Consider the following 21,112-nt stretch of genomic DNA (forward strand, 5'->3'; position numbering starts at 1 on the left):
AAAAAAAAATTAAATAAAAAATTTAAATTGTTAAATATCAGTCTTTTTTTTAAAACGAATAATGGTTATAAATTCTTAAAATTTAAAGTAAATAAATTCTCTAAATTTGAAGAAATATTATTAAAACGCCTTTTTTAATTAAATTTAAAAATAAATAAAATTTATAAATCTCTTAAAATATGTTAAAATTACGGAAAATTAAAAAAAAATTAAAATAATTAAAAATTGAAGATATTTTGAAAAAAAAAGCGCTAAGGTTTAATTTAAAAAATTATTTAAGGACGTATGGGCGCGCTAATCAATGAATTTTCCGTTGTACATTCGCTTCAAATATATGACCAAATCGAACTTACACTCCCTCATTCTCTCACTCTTTTTCCGCAATCGCTTTCGTACAAACACCAATCAATTTTAACTGTCGAAAATTTAATTTTACCTCTGCAACGGCGACGGCAATAATATTCGAGAAGTGTTCCATGAATAGTACATAAAGCACATACTCGTACACACTTCTCAATTAAAAATGTGTCCTCTGCACTGACAATCGACATTTAATTTAATTATTGGATAAATTTATATGAAACAAAAAAAACTCTCGAAACGAAATGAAATTTCCGCAAAAAAAAAAGTTATTCTATTCAATCTAAATTCATGGCTTTGTCGCCATCAGGATAAACTTCAACGGTGGTGACTGACAATGAGAAGACAATGCTGAATTCTGTTTAAATTCCGTATAATTAGAATAAAGTTTTTTTTTTGCTAGCAAAAGTTTTTGATAATCCCCTTTGCCGTTTGATGTGACGTGATGTGTGTGGTGGAAACGTTTCCGGGCACGAAAGATGAGATATGATGATAGTTATTAAATTTATCTTGATATTTGTCTGTGTTTGAGAAATGGGGATTCCAAAGCTGGGGTTTGAAATGAAGCTCGAAACTCGATAGAAAACGGTCAAGAAAATCATGAAAGTTCTGACTTAGACTAACTCAGAAATCAGACTTCAAATGGTTGATGGTCAAAAAATCCGATACTCGAGCTTCAGAAATCACGATTCTCGAGCTTCAAAGATCCGAGTTCTCGAGCTTTATAATTATCAAAAAGAATCTCGAGCTTTAAAAGTTTCGATAAAGTTTTTGATTTCAGTCGTAAAAAACTCGCTCATCTGGAAGCCTCAAACCTGAAAAATTCAAATCGTCGAAAAATCTGAAAGCTGGAGTTCCAAAAATTGAGTCTAAGAAACTCGAAACTTTAGAAAGTTCAATCTTCGAGTCTCGAACTCCAGAATTTATTTATAATTTAACTTCTGACTTTCATCTTTGATAAAATTTGACCCTTCAGATGAAATTTTTGAGTAATTCAAAGCTCAGATTCGAAATTTTGAGTCTCGAGCTTTAGAGACTCGAAATCCGAGCTTTAGAAAATCCAAAAATTTAGAAGCCCTTTCCAAAAGTGATTTCATGCCCGAAATTCCTCCTATATTTGTCCATAATGTCCGCCTAATGGGCTTTGGTAAACATTTAATAAATTTAAAAGCCATTTAGGATGTTTTCATATCCTCTGTTTCTCTCTCGTTTTGCACTTTTTCCCTGGAGTCCCATACACAATCATCATCATTCATGCGAGGATGGAAATATAAATTTTACGTTTCCACATAAATGCAGAGAAAAAGATTACTCGGATTTGCTCGAAACGCTTTGGTCGATTGAATTTTCTAATTATTAGTAAAACTATTTCCATTCACTCGTGTTCCGCTTTAGGCCAGAAAAAGCAACAGGAAAATTGGTTTTTCACATTTTCGCCCAAAAAGCAGCAAGAACAAAAAATTTTACTCACACACACACACACAGGAAGAACAGGAACTGTTGAATACACACGAGAGAGCAAAAGTAGATTTTTCAGTAGTAGAAAAGTTGTGTGGAACACAAAATAAACACTGTAAAATTAATTACAAACATTTGTAGGCGCTCCGCCATCATCATCATCATCCTCGTTATACTTTCACATGGAGACGACGACGACAACGATATGATGATGCAAAAGATGAAAAAGTAAGTGTTGGAGGGAAATCTAGCAAACTATATTTTTTTACGCCGCCGTTTGTTTGCTTTGGAAATGGTTCTGACTTGTATCAAATGCGGTGAAAACGAGGAAAAAAAGTTAGAACACAATATTAAATGACGGAAAAATGGAGTTTTACACTTTTATTTCGCTTCTCTCGCAGTTGATGGTGTTGCACGATGGAGAAAGGCCATTTAGATATCTAAATACAAATAAAAGGAAAATAACCTGGAAATATTTTTTTGCTTATCGACTAAATCGCATTTTTTATTTTTTTAGCGATATTTTGATTTTTTTTTACTATTATAGTATTTTTAAATTTAATTTTTTTTTTGTATTTTTTATTATTTTATTTTAAAAAATTTAATATTTTTTTTGTTTTTTAAAAATATTTTTAAAAAAATATTTCACTTTTAAAAAGATTTAATAAAAAAAATAATTTTACAAAAAATTTTTAGATTTTTATGAATTTTTGAGAATTGTTGAAAATTTTCTATACAAATTCTGTTTTACTTAAAATTCGATTTCTTTATGAAAATTTTAGTTTTTAATTTAATTAATAACTAATAATTTAATTTAACAATATAATTCTTTAAATTATTAATTTGAATTTAATTTAAAGAAATTAAAAATTTTAAAAAATTTTTTAAAATATTTTTTTAAAATTTATTCATAAATTTTACATTTTTTTTATAATTTACAGTTAATTAAAAAAAATAAATAAAAATTATACTTTTAATAATTTTTAAAAACTTGTAAAAATTAAGAAAAAAAATTAAATTTCTTTAAATTAAAAAAAAAAATAAATAATTTGAAAATTATTTTTTTTAAATTAAAGAATATAATTTATTAAAGTTCTTCTAAAATAATTTTAAAAAAATCCGAAAAGACATCAAATCACGATAAATTCCACAATTTTCGAAATTTCCTAAAAAATGCGTGAAAAATACGACGCTAACCAAACAAAGACAATAAAAATATCCATTTGACCGACACAAACACACAAAAAGCCAACAAAAATAAAAGAACGCTCTTTTCGTTCTTTTTATTTTATTATCCAACGTCTACGTGAAATTGCATCAAATTCTCCCTTAAAACACTCTTTTTGTGGTTCATTTTCTTTCCGTTTTATGTCCAAATGTCTTTTGTTTACCGGATTATGCTAAATCAAGGTTGGTGGACATTCACGAGAAAGGCGACCAACGTTAATGTGTTTTTCTCATCTCATCTCGTCTCGTCACACAATGGACAAACGACTAGTAATGGGCAAAAAACAACCCTCAATTTATGTCAAAGAGCATGTCATAAAAATGATTGTTTTGGGTACGATGCGTCGTCGTCAATAAGCAGAAAAATACGAAAAAAGGGAAAAAGTCATTTTTTTTCCTCAGAACTGGTATTATTACATTTAGCTAATTTACAGTTCGTTCCAGGATGATTTCATTTCACCGAATGCGAGACAATATTTTTCAACATCTTAATGCCAGCAACAACGGGAAAGCCAGAGCCAAAGAATTGATAGAGTGTGAAATTGACGCCACATATGGTTGCACATTAGCCACAAGAAGCAAATAATTTTTCACAAGAGTTGTAGTGTATGCACTTTTGTATTAAAATGACATTCTGCCGTGCAGCTTGGCAAGAAAACCGAAAGAAAATAAGCCTTTATTTTATGTCAACAATGAGACGGAGGATGTTGCTGCACCGAAATCCCGTAACCGTTAAAGGATTGTGTGACACTTTTTTCATGGCGTCACCGGTTTTGCACTTTGCAATATTCTTTTTGGCACCGTTTCACAAAAGGAGATTTTGTCGTCGTCGTCGTACATCCAATCCATTGTATACTTGTTACATTTCACAGGATTAACGTTGGAAACAAAAAATGCCTATTTCGAGTGCATATGAGACATGTCTAAGTATGATATCGTGTTCGTGTTAAAAAATAAAAAAAAATATTGAAAGTTTTCTTCGTAATATTATGATAGCGCATTTTAGCCCAGTGCACATTTTAAAAATTCTGCTCAATAGAAATTTAAATTTCTTTTTCACGAAAATACTTTCGATGAAACTTTCATAAAAATTTGAAATTTTGACCAAATTTACATTAAGGATTATCTACCCAGGGCATAATTTAAAGTTTTCGACCCAGTTCACATTTTCAAATGTCTGTCTTATAAATATTTTAATTTTTTACCCTAATATGTATTTCGAACCTCGTCTTCAAGTGATTTCACACAGAAAATTTTCAAATATTTACCCAGTAAACATTTTTTTGCTAAATTTTTAAAAATATTGACCCAATGCACATTTTAAAATGTCTACATAGTAAAAATTACGAATTTCTATAGCAAAATAAATACTCTAGTTCATCTTATTACAAATTTTAAATTTTTGTCCCAATGCAAATTGTGAATTTCTTCACAAATTGATATTATCAAAACGATCCCAATGCAAATTTAACAAATTTTGAAAATTTCAATCACATGAACAATTTGGCGCTTAATTTTAGTTCAAAATGCGGAAAAAATCTCATGACATTCGAGAAAATTAAAAACAATGTTAACAATGAAACGAACGAAGTGAAATGGAAAATATGATTCAACTTCGATTCGATCTGATTTTTTTTCTGTATTGAGCTGTAAAACCACACAAAAACAAAATAAATCTTCCATTGTTTTTCCCACATAAAGATTTTTAACCAAATATTTTATAAATATATTTTGATTTATGAAAAACTACTTGTTTCAATGGAAATTTATATTTTTATCGAGGATCGAGAGAAAAAGAGCGACTGTCAAATATAAACAAGGGATTAAATTAAGCCTGGATTAATGTTTTTCCTTTTTCTGACTTTGTTGTGTAGTGTGGTTGATGTCGGTGGTGGTCGACCGTGGTTGTTTCGGCTGAATTTCACAACATATTTCATGGTTGGCATTAAAAATATTTTGTTTTTAATTCTTTTGGGATTTTTTATTTTTGATTTCCTTTCCTTTTTAAACTTTGTTAAGTGCTTTTGCCATATATCGAGTTTTTATTTTGTAACTACCTGTGCAAAATAAAAGGAAACGAGGGAGTCTGTATCCTTTCCATCTTCTTGTCATGATGATATGGATATAAGTATTACGGAAAATGTTATGGGGTTGTTTATTTATGAAACTTATCTGAATATTTTATGACGACAACAATAAAAACCACTAAATTCCCCAAAAATTTTACAACATTATCATTAACAGTATGTTGATGTGTTTTAAGGTTTCTTTCGTGTAGGATTTTATAATGAAATTTTGTTGAAAGGTTAAATGAAAAATTTTTTGATTCTTATTAAAAGAAAAAAATAATATTTAAAAATTCGTAAATAAAATTTCAAATTTTCGAAAATTCGTTCGAAATTTTTTTTTTATTTTTCGAAAATTTTTAATAAATTTTAAAATTATGAAATAATTCAAAAGAAGTTTATTTTTATTTATTATTTTTTTAAATTCCAAAAATTATTGAAAATTTTTAAAATTGAAAATTCGAAGTTTTCGAAATTAAAAAAATCAAATTTTCGAAAATTCGAAATTAAAAAATAAAAATTTTCGAAAATTCGAAAATGATGAAAATTCAATAAAAGATTTTTCGATGAGAATTTTTTGTCATTTAAAATTGTCATAAATTCTGACTTACTTTGATAAATCAAAATTTAATTTATTATTATTTTTTTTCAATGGAAAAGCTGAATAAAAATTTTCCCACGAGGAAACTTAAAACTTACCACAATCAACCTTAATAAAAAAAAAATTGAGAAGCATACGGAAAACGCTTCATAATGCTTTTTCAATTTCTCCTTTCTTGCATTTAATAAGAAACTTTTCGGAAAAACTTCAAATTCATCATTAATTAAAAGTTATGAAGCACGATCATCGACAACACAAAAACTTGCATCAATATTTCCATCAACGCGCGACGACCATCGCCAACGACGACGTTCATTTCCTGCCACACAAACACACATTTTCCCTTAAATTGACAAAGTTTATCACTTAAAAATTTTTCACTTAAAATAATTCTCAATTGCTTCCCGTTTATCTCGCATGCCGTTATACCGGTTTTGTTCGAACGAAAAGTCAATAAATTCGATTACAATGACGTCGTTTTCGTTCGCTAGCTCACGACGATAAATTATTCATTTACTCATAAAATGGGATTCTGGCTTCATTGTGTTTTATTCTATCGTCTCCCAGTTAAAGTAAAGCGCTTCTCAAAAGTTTTTCTATTTTCTTATCATCGCACTTAAATAAGTCTCCCATAACAGCAGCTACTGATTACAATTTGATTTGATTAAAGTTGATGCAAGTAACATAGAAAAGCGATAATCTGGGGGGTTTTTCGCATCGTTCGCACATCAAAAATATTGAACCAAACTATTCCACCATGGCGATGATGATGACGATGATGGTACTCTGTCGTACCATAAGACATATTATAATAGTTATTTAATCATAAAATTTATTATTGAATGATGAAACTTTGTGTGTTGTTGAAGAAAGAGCCAAATTATATGGAGGAGTAAAACAGCAAAGATAAGAGAAAATTTATCAAAATTTCGTTACATGGGGAGACAAAAGATGTATTGTTATCTCAACAGATGCTTTTAAGTTAAATTAAATCATATTTAGTGAACAAGTTTGGGAAGAAAAAACAAAAAAAAAAGAAAATTTCTGGATAAATTTTTCCAAAGAACTTGAAGAGAATGACAAATGAGGATGTTTTTGCCTAAAGCCACATGTTGCTTTTTTTCTGTGTTATTTTTATTTTACCACATTTTGTAGAAATGTTTTGGTTTTACTCAGAAATTTACGTCTGTTTGGTTAAACAATAATTTTCTAAATGTGCGTTAGAACAAAAAAATTTCATCCCAGTACACATTTTGAAATTTCTGTCAATCGAGGATTAAAATATTGATCCCAATGAACATTTTCCTTGTCTTCTACTGAAACAACAATGTTCATTGGGATCAAATTTTTAATTCTCGATGAACAGAAATTTCATATCCCAGTGCGTATTTTGAAATTTTGGTCCATTATGAATTTAAATTTTTAATCCCAATGAACATTCGAATTTTCTTCTACCAAAAAAATAAGACCAGCTTGATAAAAGAACTGAAGAATGTTCATTGGGATCGAAATTTTAAATTCATCATGGATAGAAACTTTATCCCAGTGCAAATTTTAAAATGTCTGCTCATTGAAAATTTAACATTTTGATCCCAATGAACATTCTTTTCTTACTCTACCAAAGAAATAAGACAATTTCGGTAAAGAAAGATAAGAATGTTCACTGGGATCATAACTTTTAATTCGCAGACATTTCAAAATTTGCACTGGGAAATATCACTTTGCAGAAAACTCAAAATGCGACTAAGCCTCATTTCTAACGGAAACTTTCTAAATGATATTTTTTAACAACAATATTAATTTCATCTAAAAATATTTACTTTTATGTCCGTTTTTAGACATCCAACATACATATCGCCAGCAGTTGTAAAAAAATACATTTTTTTTGTACTTTGTTTAATTTTCCAGCCACTGCCTTATTTTGCGTATATTTCTTTGACTTGGACACAAAAAAAAAGAAAATATTTTTCAAGCAGAAAATTCTCGCTAATTTTTTTGTGTGTTTTTTTTTTAGAAATGTGGCATTGCAATGAATGAAGATGTAAGGAAAAAGAATGAAAAAGGAGACATAATGGAAAAGCAATTATTAGTCGTTATGACTGCTTAAAGGGATTTTTGTGTTTTTCTTTCCTTTTTTAATAGCTTTTTAGTTGATTTTTCGGAGAGAGCCTTCTTTCTCGAGAACTGCCGGAGGACAAGAAAAAAAATTATGATAATAAAAAAAAATCGCGCGAAGAGAAAGAAAGAGCGAGTTGGAGAAAAAGAAACTTTTATAACAATTTATCGCCAGCTTTGTTCATGTTCAGTAATTACTCTTATTATCATCATAATCATCATTATTTTGTCATCAACCGACTCCTTTTCTCCACTTTTTTTTCTTGTTCTTCGTCTTTTTCTTTTATTATCATTATCAGTGTTGCGTCTAATTTAGACTTTTTATGAATAAAATTGCCCGGAACGCTTTTTCTCCTGGTGTTTATTTAGCACAAACTTTTTTAATTACCGCTATCATTCCGAACTGATTTCAAAATTGAAACACCAAAAATGCTAATATTTGTTTAGTTAAAAGCATAATTAATAACTATGTCTTGTCGCTAATTTATTCAAATTTTTATCTAATCATTAGCTAGAAAAAATTTGAATAATGCTACCATTAAAGCAATTTCTACGATAAAATATTTTATTTTTATTAAGACCACCAACGATGAAAAATGATGAAACATATTGTTAGATTTTGGCTGATTTTAAATCTTGAATCAGGTTTTAACGATTTATAAGAATATTTTTACTAAAAAAAAGTAAATAAATATTTTGACATTTTTCGAAAATATTTTTTTAAGGAATTTTTTAAGATTTTGTAAACGGATTTTAAAAAAATAAAAATTATGGAAAATTTAATAACTTTTAAAAATATTCTCAAAAATTAAAATAAAAATTAAGATTTTTTAAGATTTTTGAGATTAAAAAAAATGAAAGGTTTTTAAAATATATTAATTTTTTTTTTAATTTTTTTAAAGATTTTTAAAAAATATTTTTTTAATCATTTTAAAAATATTTTATTAAACATTTAAAAAAAATTTTTTTAAAGGTATTTAAAATATTTTGGAAAAAAAATATTACGGATTTCGAAAATTTACAAGTTTTTCGATAATTTAAGTAACTGTTAAGAAAAGTTTAAAAATTTTAAAATCTTTTTAATAAATTTTATTAAATTTATTTACCTTTTAAAATTGGTGAATGAATTTTCTTCATAAATTTTTAACGGATTTGAAACAAATTTTAGTACACTTCTAGCTGACCAAAGCCTTTTGTAATGAAATACAGCAACAATAAAAACTAATAACGCTCTTTCATGTCGATGAGATGCTTCAACAAAATTCGAAAAATAAGTAGGCACATGCTATAAATTGTTTGGCATCAGGCACGACAACGAAAAACGATATTTTAATAAAAGTTTAAAATTTCGATCTCCTGGCAAACAACTCCATACCGCTCAGCAAAGCGACTGAAAACTCATCAAAACAGGATTAAAAATCCATTTTAGGTGCTTTCCCTCGCTCTCTCTCCTTCTCACCAACGAACAATCCACGTCGCTACATATTTTATATCTGATTGTTTGCACATTATTTATCATTAATGAGTAATAAATTATGTATTTTAATACTTTTGTTTGTACACCCAAACAAACTACGAGGACTACGCACGACATGCTTACTTTTAATGAAATATTTTATCATCACCACTGACGATGTTGATGATTCCGATCGTCGTCGTGGCATGCAAAACGACTGAAATTGTTTACAGAATGTATTACATAGCCAATATTAAATAAATATGTACACAACAACAAACAAATTTTTCGTTCTCTACCTCCGGTTTTTCCTTCTCCTCGATTCGAATATGCAGAGAGTCGAGTCACAGCATTTTCCGATAATAATAGTCGAGAGACCGGAGGAAAGGAGTGGGCATTGTAATTAACATTTATTTGTATCATGGTGCCGTTTTTTGCCGTTATTGTTATTGTTGTTGTGATTTATGATGGAAAAATATCATTTTCCCATCCGATAGACATCCATACGTTTGACGTGCCGATAATCCTTTGGACGGATCACATGACAAGTTGGTAATTTTAAATTATGGCATGAGGAATGGCATTTAGGCTCCAGCTCGGGATACAAGTTAGTGTTCACGTGATAAGTTGGAATTGAGCCTTTAGGCATTGAAAGTTTTTCTATTCGAGGAGTTGCTAAAAATTAGAGAAATATTAAAATAAAAATTAAATTTAATTTCTAAGAAATTTCTGTTTCTAAAAATTTTTTTTGAAATAAAATTTAATTTTTATTTTAATATTTTTTATATTTTCAGTATTTTAATAATTTTTCTCTAAGTTTAATTTTTTTTAATTAAATTTGAAAAAATATTTTTTTTTTATTAAAATTAAATTAAATAATTTTTATTAAATTAAATTTTGAATTAAATTAAAATTTGAAATTTTAAATTTAAATTAAATATATTTTATTTAAAATATATTTTACGATTTTTGTTTTGTTTTTTTCTTTTTAATTTAACATATTTTTATAAAATTATTTTATAAAATTCAAATGATTTTTTGAGAGTAAAAATTATTAAAAAAAAATTAAATTATTTTTTTTTTTTATCGTATGACTTTATTATCAAATTTTTTAAATGAAATTTAAAATTTTTAATAAAAATTATTAATAAAAATAATAATTAAAATTCAGACAGACGAATCTTTTAAAACAAATCTTCGAAATTAACCCAAAAGAGAAATTAATAGCTGATAATTTAAAACGCACATGCTGCTAATGGCTTCACAATATTAATTGCTACCTTTATAGTTCCTTGCGTGATACGACACAACATGTGGCAGGCACTCTAATGGGTCATTTTCCATATAAATGCGTCCCACACAATAAGGCTTCGGTTTACTTAGTTTCATAATTCGCCTTGTTGGGTAATAATGTAAAGCCTTTGTTGAAACGCGTGGCATTGAATTCCTTGAATTACGACTTTTACGTGGAGGATTCTTCGGAAGCGAAAGCCATAAAGTTCGGACTAAACGTTTGAGCTTTTTACCACGCTTTGGAAGCTTAAAGGAATTTTCAATGAAAATTAATCAAAAATATTTTGAAAAATCTTACGATTGTAGAAATATCCTTTTTTGGTTTAGAATTTTGATCAAGCCATTTTTCATGAGAACTCCAATCTACAATTTTACCCGGAAGATCAGATTCAGGTTCTTTAATGTATTCCCGTTTCTTTAATGGATTCTTTGGTTGACTCAAAATATTTATTCTTTCTTTAAGTTTTGATAAAGGAACTTTTTTGCTACTTTTCGCTTGACAATTTTCATTAATTTTCTTTGGCGATGCCAATGTTTCAAGTTTCTTACAATGTTCAATCCAATCTATTTCAGTACAAAGCCTCTTTTGAGGTTTTCTAACAGAATTGTTTATTAAAATACTTTCTAATTTTTAAAAATAACTTACTTTTTACACTTTTTTGAATCCTTTGAACAAAGTTCTTCCGGAAATCCCACTTCACAAGGACATTTCGAGAAAGTTGTATCCAAAACGGGAATTTCAAAAGCCATCAACTTTTCACGATTTTCAGATTTTCCTTTCATCATTTGATTTTCACTTAAAATTTGGACAATGTTTGACGTTTAAATCCAAACTATCTATATGGCTTTGCACATTAAGCTAATGCATTCATCAAAAAAGCAAACAAGTTCTCTTAAAACCAAAAATAGATGAAAGCAAGAAATGCGGGATTAAATATACAAAACCTGATACACAAAGAAGGGAAATTTGCCTAAACAAACCGAACACTAGCTTTGTTCACCATGTCAGGGATGTCATATGGAAGGATTTGAAATACGATCGAAAAAGGCACAAGTCTTTACGTCTCTGGTTCATCACACCCACCAGCATTGAATATTTCCACATTTCCTCTTGTTGTATGCCTAGTTTCGGTTAAAATAGTTGCAACCACTTTGTTAGTCTTTTAATAAGCTTGAATAAGTTAGTTGGTCGTCTGTGTGGTTAGATGCGCATGAAACCCGACATAAACGAACGAAAAGAAATTCCTTTTGAAATGAATTTCGTTTGAGCTAAGAGTACGACGACAAAGGGAGTTGCCTCATCAACACTTTTGGAAACCATACTCAACTCAAATCATTTTCACTAAATATTTATTACCATGTTTAAATTAAACGTGAAACTGTTTATTTTTGTAGGAAAATCGCGTTGTTTCGTGTCGCTGCTGCTGTTTCTTCATCCTCCGCAATAAATTTGCAATTCAATTCAAAATTTCCTAGGTGGAATTTTTGGGTGACATGAATTCGTAGAGAGAGAGAGAATAGAAGTAAAAATAACAACACTCTTGAAAAAAACACTCGAAAAGTATAGAGAGAAAGAATTTCAAAGATTATTTTCTGGAAGAAATATATCGTTCGACTGAAACGAAGAGACAAGAAGGAAACAACGTTCATCTAATTTGAATGTTCTGTGAAAATTAAGATGACAAAATAAATTTTACTTATGCAGCATTTATGTGTTTTTTTTTCTCAGTTGTCTGAGAGGATTAAAATTTATTATTATTATTATTACGAGAACGATATTGTTTCTCGAGCGCTATTATTACTCTACGTGAAAAGTACAAAAAAACCTCTTGTGCGAAAATTTCTCGAAAATTTAATATAAATAACTGAAGAATTTGCATAATTAAGATAAGTGATTTCTGTTTATTTGAATTTGTATATTTTTGAATGATTAAATTAAATTTTTGGTTGGAGCTTTTTGCTACGCAACATTTCACGCCAACGCCGCGAGTTAACGAGTTAAGAGCGTTTAATTACCTCTTATATGCTCTTGTTGTGTTTACCTTACCTTGCCTCCCTATACCGTATGTCTTCCACCTAAGTCACATCTAATCGTTATTTGCCTTGAGGGGCGCGGTCTTTACATCTATTCCGTCGTAACAAGTATCAACTCCCGTCTTTATCATTATTATCATCATTCTTTGCCTCCACGCTATATATTCTCACAGAGGGAAGGCAAAAAATGTGAATGCAAAGAAATGAAAAGTCAAGTTAAAACTTAAGTGTAAACACTTATTACGGTTACAGTGGATGGAAAAGTGCTTCAGTTTAGGCATTAAGAGGTTAATTTTGTTTAATTTGCTTTTTTTCTGCGTGAATCGTTTGGTAATTGATGAATAGAATAGCTTTGAGAACTGACATCGATGAATGTGTTAAGAGAGAAATCAAAATTGATTTCTTAGAAATTTTCCCATATTGTCTAGTGGTAAGGATACCAGCTAAAAAAAAGTTTTAAATCTTACCAATCCATTTTCTTAGTTTTTCTTCTTCTGAAATTTTACTTAAAGCTTCACGAGATTTCTTCAAGTAATTATTTTGACCTAAAAAAAATATTTTATATTAAAAATTTTTATGAAAATCAAAAAATACTTAACTTACCATTTAAAAATGTTAAACTTACCCCTTTTTCATTTCTCCACAAGTCACAACGACACACAGCTGGAATTGTTGTCAAAAGTCACGGAAAAGTGTTGTTTAAATAAATTTCCCATCTTCTATTGTTGTTCTTGTGGGTAAATAAAAGTTGTGAAGACGCGAAACTCCCCTCTGTTTTTGCGCCTAATAATAAAAAAATAATGGCTTGTCATGTCACTCGAAGAGTTGGAACACACAGAAAAAAAAATCAATTTTGCTGGCTGCCTCGAATTGAACTGAATGATAACAATGAAGATCCACTCGACCCATAAACAGACATCAATTGTCCATTTCCAATAAAAAGTCATCCAAGCAAATAACCAACAATGTGCATCATGCAAATTTTCCTCTATGCATGGGTTTTATTAAAAATTATGGCTTAGAACGTCAGTGATTTCCATAAAATGAACAAATGTCGATTGGATACCGTGTAGCTATGCCGTGTAGTTGAATGTCCGATTGAATGATGCATAAAATTTCACAACATAGAGAAGATTCAGAGCAAAAAAAAAATTAAAATTGCGAAAATTTATGCTGATTTGCCTTTTTTACAGTCACAGCTAGAGGATACATTAGAAAGTATGGAGAGAAAAGTTTTGATGGTAGAAAAAATTTGTTCCCCAAAAGTATCTATCATCATCAGGGGACAATAATGAAATTTATGGAAATTGTGAGTGAATATTTTGCTTCTCTTTCTCTTCGGTTTTTCTTTTCACATTCCATAATCACACACCGACAGTCTTCACTGCTTTTCTGCATGTTAAAATAACAAACAGATGCTAGTGCAAACGATGTCTAGAAAAAATAGTTTTGCCATAAGCCATAACATTGTCGTGCGTCGAATGGAAAATGGTCAATGGCCAGTCAGTTTTGGTGATGTGGAAAATAATTTCATGTGACAGTGCGTCTACTAATGCGAACATCCTGGCTTGTTGTTTGACAAACGGAAAATTTGTCGTTAGAACAAATTTGTCTCCCATTCATCTCCCTTTTTAACGTTTGTTTTGAGCTACGATGAAAAGTAAATGTGTCAAAAGCTGTGAAACTATTTTTTTTTTGTATTTTTTTTCTGAACAAGAACGAGATACGGAAACAAAAGTTGACATGACAAACACATGTAAACAGATGGCTAGCATTTTTTCCTCGAGTATCTGTATCCCATATGTGTGTGTGTGACGATAAAAGCTTAAAAGAGATTTGCCACAGACTTTTTGATAGCTAATTTGCAAAAATTTTCATCTGTCAAAATCATGCAAATATACTAACTTTGTGTGTGTGTGTGTGATGATGTAGTAAAGTCGGAAACGTGACTCAATATGGGTCTACACTCCGATATTGTAACAGCTTATGTCTGTCAATTTACTCCACACTTCCACAGATACACAGTGTGATACGAAAAGCCTTCAAGTGGAGATAGAATGTTGCATACGAAGCAGGAGTTTGCATGATTTGAATACGAAAAAAGGGACCCAAATATCCCAACAATGCTTGTAAGGAATGCCTTGCAAGATAAATATGTAAAATCAACATTGTCGACCTATATTAATAAAAGATATCTGATAGATTTGCAAAAATATATCATCGACGGAGATTTTGTTTCGCAGAAAGAAAACATGATAAAAAGAGGGATTTGCAATGAAATTTGAAAGAAGCGCATTTTCATGCAATTTTCGGGACTGCCAAAACTTATGACTTAAACTTCAGCTTAAAAAAAATAGTGTGACTTAAGCCCTTAAACTTAACTTAAGTCAAAAGAATATTTTGACTTGATTGAATTTTGACAAAAGCTCAAGATTAAGTAAAAGTTGAAATACTTCAAAAACCAAGTATTTTTTGACCCAAAAAACTATCTTTTAAATTTTTTAATTTTTTTTTTTTGTAAATTAAGTCAATCAATTTGACTTAAGTCAAGCTTAAGTAATTTTAATTCAATCTAACTCATAAACTTTGATTTTAAAAATTGCCAGAAGCCCTAGAATTTTTTTTTTCAAATACTTAAAAAAATTTTACACAAATTCACAAACTTTAAAAAAAATCTTACAGATAAATTTGAACTTAAACTTTTTGCTCTCGGAGCTAAAAAACTTTTGACTTCAACTTTTGAAAAACTTAAGCTTCAGTTTAAGTTTTAATTTTAAAAATATTTTGACTTAAAAAGCTTAAAGCTTAATTTTTAGTTTTTTAGGCTTTTTGATCATTTTTGAAAAAAAAAATCATTATTTTATTTTTTAAAAATATTTTTGTAAATATAGTTTTAAAAAAAAATTTAAGTTAATAAGCTTTGATTTTTTCTTTAAAAAAATTTCAGCCTAATAGTATCTCGAAATATTTTTAAAAAATTTCTAGAAATTTTTATTTTTTTTTAGACAAAAATTTTTCTTGGCTTAGAATTTTTTAATAAAAACAAAAGACGTTTTATACTTTTTCCGTGAAATGCGTTAAAAAAACAACTGAAAAGAGGATTTGAAATATATTCCTCGATGTTTGATTTCTCACGATTTTCACTACTACTTTAGAAGGAGTAACCAATGAATATAAAATTGATTTAAATTGATATCTTTCTTTTTTTGTCACTATGTGTCTGTGATTGAAATGGCACTCAAAAAAAGCTCACTCTCATCCGAATATATTTTACGAAATTTTTTGCATCACTGAGTAAGTACAATATAAAATTGATATGATATTTGCACACGTACTTAAACTTCTCTGTCTGGAGATGAAATGAAATGTGATGTGATGAGAAAGCGATGCAAATGCAACTACTTCACAGTTTCAATCATCTTTCCCCGAAACGAAGATATTGCTTAAAATAACTATTTGCATTGCGATTGTGTTTTTCTTTTATATTTTCAATTCATTCATATTTGATTGTTATGCCAAGGTCTTGAGATGATGCCGTCGACGTTTTATTGTTATTGCTTCTTCTTTTTTCTTGCGAAGATAAACTTTTGAGAAGCGATGATGTAATGTTATGAGCAAAAGTTTTTCCCCAAGAAAGGTCGTTAAAAGCAAAACTATCGAACAAATTGACCCTTCAGCACGTTACGTTACTTTACGTGTTGCCGTAGATGGAAGTAAAATGCACAACTTTTATGTTTTATGACTTTCGAGTTGATGCCTGGTAATAATAAAAATATTTAGAAAATATAAAGTTACCTGGCAAAAGTTTTCTAGCAGCTCTTGATGCCAATAAACAGTGACGGATTTTCATTTTTTGGGCTTTTGGTCGTCTTTGGAAGAAAAATCGTTAATTTTTTGCTTGGTTTGAATTAATTGGAATAAATTTTTTGAGGCCTTTTTTCAAAAAAGGCTTTCTCCTGGTAAGCCAAAGGTTCATCCCTGCAAAAAAAAAATAATAAAAAAATATTGTAAAGTTTTTGCTGTCAATGGAGATCATCACATAACGTACGTGATCCTGGATTTTGTTATCTTATCTCACAGTAACACAAGCAGTAACCACAAGGAGATAGTGGCAAATAAACAAGTGAATAACTTATCGATTGTAGTCTTATCATCTAATCTCACACATATTTCTGACACGCTTTATTGTCAAAAGCGGTCAATTCAGTCATTAATTTGTCTTCGACGTGCAAAAATTATATCATGAAATTACTCGTTGCGTTATTATTTCTTACCTTTTCTGCCGTTTTTGCCCAAAATGGTCCACAAGAAAGGTTTTTCACGCAACCCTTGAATCATCATGTCAATATGAACCACAAATGGGAACAACGTTACTTCGTGAATAAGGATCATTTCCTCATTGGAGGTCCAATTTTCATTTATGTGGGCAAAGGATTTGAATATTTCGAGACCATGTATCGTGGTGAAGTTTTTGACTTTAGTAAGTCTCTGAATGGAATAATGTTTGCGCTGGAACATCGCTTTTATGGAGCTTCAAGGCCATCAACGTGAGTTTTTTTAATCGAAAAGTTCATTGGAAATATTTGATAGTTAAAAAATTGTCAAAATAATGAACTTACCTTTTGTCAAAAGCTAATTTTAAGTTTTTTTCATGAAACAGGGATGTTTCTCATACTTCCTTGGAACACTTGACTGTTGAACAAGCCTTGGCAGACATTGCTGAGTTCATTCAATACATCAAGGACTTCTATCCTGGCACTGAAGATTCTAAAGTAATTCTTTATGGCGAGGAATATGGCGCTGCACTTGCAGTTTGGGCTCGTCAAAAGTACCCACATCTAGTTACTGGGGTTTGGGCTTCAAGTGCCTACATATCGCCTAAGATAAATCATCAGCAAATGGCAGTTAGACTTGGAGAAGCTTTCAAGCGTATTGGTGGTCAGGAATGTTATGATGTGTATGTAACTTATTCACTTTTTTTCTGCAAAAAAAACTTTAAATCATAAATTTATACAGCTTGGAGAACGCTTTTCGAACTATAGAAATCCTTGTTTGGCTTAATGACACCCAAACCATCAAAGAAAGCTTGAAGCAATGCAAGGACCTTGACACTGAAGATCCCACCGAAGTTTCCTGGCTCTTCCTTAATCTAGTACAAGTCATTCAAGACTTTGTTAAATACGCTAGTTATGGTCAATTGGAAGAAAGTTGTGATAAACTAGTAGCTAATGCTTCCAACGACAAATATTTCGAAAGTTTCAGTAGCTGGTTACGATTTGAAGTTCAACCGAATGTCTTCTGTCAAAACTTCAACTACAAAGACATGGTTCACTCTTACTCACAATGGCAATGGGAAACTGCAGGAACCGCTGGTGGCGCTCGACAAACCATGTGGCTTCATTGTAATCAGCTTGGACAATTTGCAACATCTGATGCTAATGGACAACATCCCTTTGGACATAAATTTGATCTTTCCGTGTTCCAAAAATTCTGTAACGAATTGTTCCCAAATCATCGTTTAGTTGAAGAAAATAAGAAACTTAACACGACCTATGGAGACTTAAATCCAGCAGTTACGAACGTTTTCTTCACCAATGGCGAGTTTGATCCAAAACTCGAACTGGGTTTAACCAAAAAAGACACGAACGCTGAAGTTGTTGTGATTCCCCTTCATACCGCGGGAAAAGATCTCAAAGCGTCCACTCCATCAGACAATCCAGCACTTAAACGTGTGAAAACCCAAGCAAAGTCAAATATGTTGAAATGGATTCTTAATCTCGCAACTGAGACCGAAGCAATGGAAATTTTGTTATCTAAGCATTAATAAAAATTGCATCCATTGTAATAACAGACAGATAGAGAAAAAAAAGAGAATAAAAATCTGGCTTATAATCAACCGCAGCAGTAAACCCTCCGTAATCCGTATCTCGCAAAAAAAAAAAATAATACAATACACTGCAATGAATTGACAACAATAACACACAAAAATATAAAATCCGGTGAACAAATTAAATCTCCGTCTGGCATTTAGTTGACAAAGGCTTAAATTTTAGATCCGCATTTGGGCATTATTTGCTTTATTTTATTGTCATTTCTCACAATTGTCATCATCTACTCCTCAATTTAATTTTCTTTTTTAATGCAACTTGTGTGTATACTTTTTTCGCTGCATTTTGAAAAGTTGTTGAGAAAAAATACGGGTTTTTGCTGGTTTTGAGATCTGTCCTTTTCAAAAATTTGTAAAAGATCTTTAACAAATTCTGACCCAGTGCACATTTTGTAAGTTTCACTTAATTTTTACGTAAATTAAAATTTTTATAGTAAGTGCTTTTGAAGTTTTTCCTTATTGTCAATTTTGAGCCAAGTGCAAATTTTCAATTCTTGTCCCAGTGCACATTTATTCCACATTTTCCTGGTGTTTCAAAATTTGAGATTTTATCCCAGGGCACATTCTAAATTTTCAACTCATGAAATTTTTAGGTTTAAAATTTGATTTGATCCTAATGCATATTATAAATTTTAAAAAATTTCTATCCATTGCCCCAGTGCACATAATTTTTCAATTTGCTTGGTTTGAATTAATTAGAAAAGATTTTTTGAAAATTTTTAACTCTGAATGATTTTTGTCACTTCTTTCCTGAAAAAAATTGGAAATGGTTAGTTTTTTTCTGATATTTAAAAGTGGGAAAAAATGACCTAAAAAAAGAAAAAAAAAATGTTTTTTCTAAAAAATAAGGCATTTTGTTCTACTGGATTAGAAAAAATGCGCTTAAGTGATTCCTTTGACGACAACTTTGTTTTCGCTTTTTTCTGTTGCGCTTCATTCTCCTTTATTGTATTGTCGTTCCATTCATTTATGCGCTGCCGATGAGATAATCTCAAATGCATTTTTCCTTCTGCCTGTCCCACAATCGTCGAACATAAAAGTTTTTCCACACACACAAAAATATTGTCGGCACACAAACATTTTTTAAAACAATATTTTTTCTGACTCTAACAAAAATAATATAAAAGCATATGTGGACTTTTCTGTCCATCACATCTCCATAATCATCATCATCATCAACAGCAATGTGCCATTTTATATGTTTGTGAAATTATTTCAATCACAACAGATGTTTATGCGCCTCTCTGTGTGTTTTTCTGTAAATTTTATTCACTTTGTAAAAAAAACATAAAAAACTTTGTGCTATTTGCTTTTTCATTGTTTTCATTTTTTTTTTAAAGTTGTGTGTGGAAATTCATTTTTCTCCCTCTCATCTTCTAATTTCACCGAGAGGCTGGTGTAAAAACGGATGGTCAATCAACATTCTCGGCAAAGACTGAACAACGACGCGTCAAGAGATACCACACAAAGTCACAATTTGTGTGCATTTTCTGCACCAAAGTGGTATCTTTCGAAAAAAAAAGACAAATTTATTGACCATGTTTGTACTTGAAAGTATAGAGATGGGAGAAAAAGGACAAAATTTGGTCACATTTCTCATTTAAATTCGTGTCTGGCATCTCTTCGTCTCGTAATGCTAGTGTTGTTTACTCAAAATGTTTGTCTATCTTTACGTCTATTGCTCGAGAACGGACACAACTTTGTCATTGTGAAATCAGATTGCATCAGATTTCGTGTTATCATTGTAATAGAAGTGAATGGAATTACAAAAATCCAATGCTTTTTGTGAGAAAATGAACAAATATGGAATTTGTTTGGTACAAACTTCACGTTTTTTTAGACAAAAATTTGTTGTTTTAAATTTAAAAATAAAAATCATTAAAAAATTAGAAGGTTTTGCTGAAAATTCCTTTTTAAATAAAAAAAATAAATTTAAATAAAAAAACTCACCTGAAATCCCAAAATTAAACAAAAAAAACATGATGCTGATACGAAAAAATAATACAAAACATCTGTCTGTTTGTGCCGTATTAAATTTGTATGCCCGCTGGAAAAGCGCCTTTTTTGTATTAATGAGAATACGAAAAAAGTAAGGAAATTTCGTCGGTAGAGAAAGAAAGCTTTATATTTCTCTCCATGAAGCCTCAGGTTTATTCATTACGTTCTTTCTCTTTTTTTGTTTGTCTTAAATATTTTAGTTGTCGTTCCTTTTCTTCTTCTTTTGTGACGATGACGCAGGCATATGAACACATTACCTGAGAGTTTTTGCTTTGCCAAAAAAAAAAGAAGAAATTTTGTATGATGGCAAAACGAAATCAAATCTACATAGTTTTTGTTCATCTTTAATGCATTTTGTTTTGCTTTGGGCGCTATAAATATATTTACGGGAAAAAAACATGTATTTCTTGGAGTGTTGAGTCTTCTCGTTTTCTCCGACGACGACGATGTTGGCCTATACAAATATAAATGCACGAACGTGTATGTGGAAAAACAAAAGAACGAAATGAAGAAAATGTGTTTTATTAAGGTAATTTTAAGGAAGAATATTTTCCTTTCCGGAAGGTTTTTTCATCATGCATATATACCTGTGAATGGACAGTGGCGTAGTATTGAAG

General features: G+C 30.0%; 2 protein-coding genes across 2 annotated transcripts in view; both read left to right on the forward strand.

Annotated features, from left to right (window-relative positions):
- LOC134835030 (uncharacterized) overlaps nt 1-21,112 on the forward strand; it is a 59,676-nt gene that overhangs the window by 23,139 nt on the left and 15,425 nt on the right. The gene's annotated exons all lie outside the window — the stretch shown is intronic.
- On the forward strand, nt 16,831-18,506 carry LOC134834398 (putative serine protease F56F10.1). Its single transcript, XM_063849046.1, has 3 exons — nt 16,831-17,157; nt 17,271-17,567; nt 17,627-18,506. Exons 1-3 carry the CDS (start codon nt 16,853-16,855, stop codon nt 18,432-18,434), a joined length of 1,410 nt encoding a protein of 469 aa, XP_063705116.1. The 5' UTR covers nt 16,831-16,852; the 3' UTR covers nt 18,435-18,506.

Source organism: Culicoides brevitarsis, chromosome 3 (genome assembly GCF_036172545.1).
Source record: "Culicoides brevitarsis isolate CSIRO-B50_1 chromosome 3, AGI_CSIRO_Cbre_v1, whole genome shotgun sequence".
NCBI classification, from domain to species: Eukaryota; Metazoa; Arthropoda; class Insecta; order Diptera; family Ceratopogonidae; genus Culicoides; species Culicoides brevitarsis.

What these genes read in the sequence shown, in the direction of transcription:
- LOC134834398 (XM_063849046.1), top strand. Translation starts at nt 16,853, where the DNA reads ATGAAATTACTCGTTGCGTTATTATTTCTTACCTTTTCTGCCGTTTTT. An exon ending in GGAGCTTCAAGGCCATCAAC is followed by an intron (nt 17,158 to 17,270) that starts GTGAGTTTTTTT and finishes TTCATGAAACAG; the next exon opens with GGATGTTTCTCATACTTCCT. An exon ending in GGTCAGGAATGTTATGATGT is followed by an intron (nt 17,568 to 17,626) that starts GTATGTAACTTA and finishes AAATTTATACAG; the next exon opens with CTTGGAGAACGCTTTTCGAA.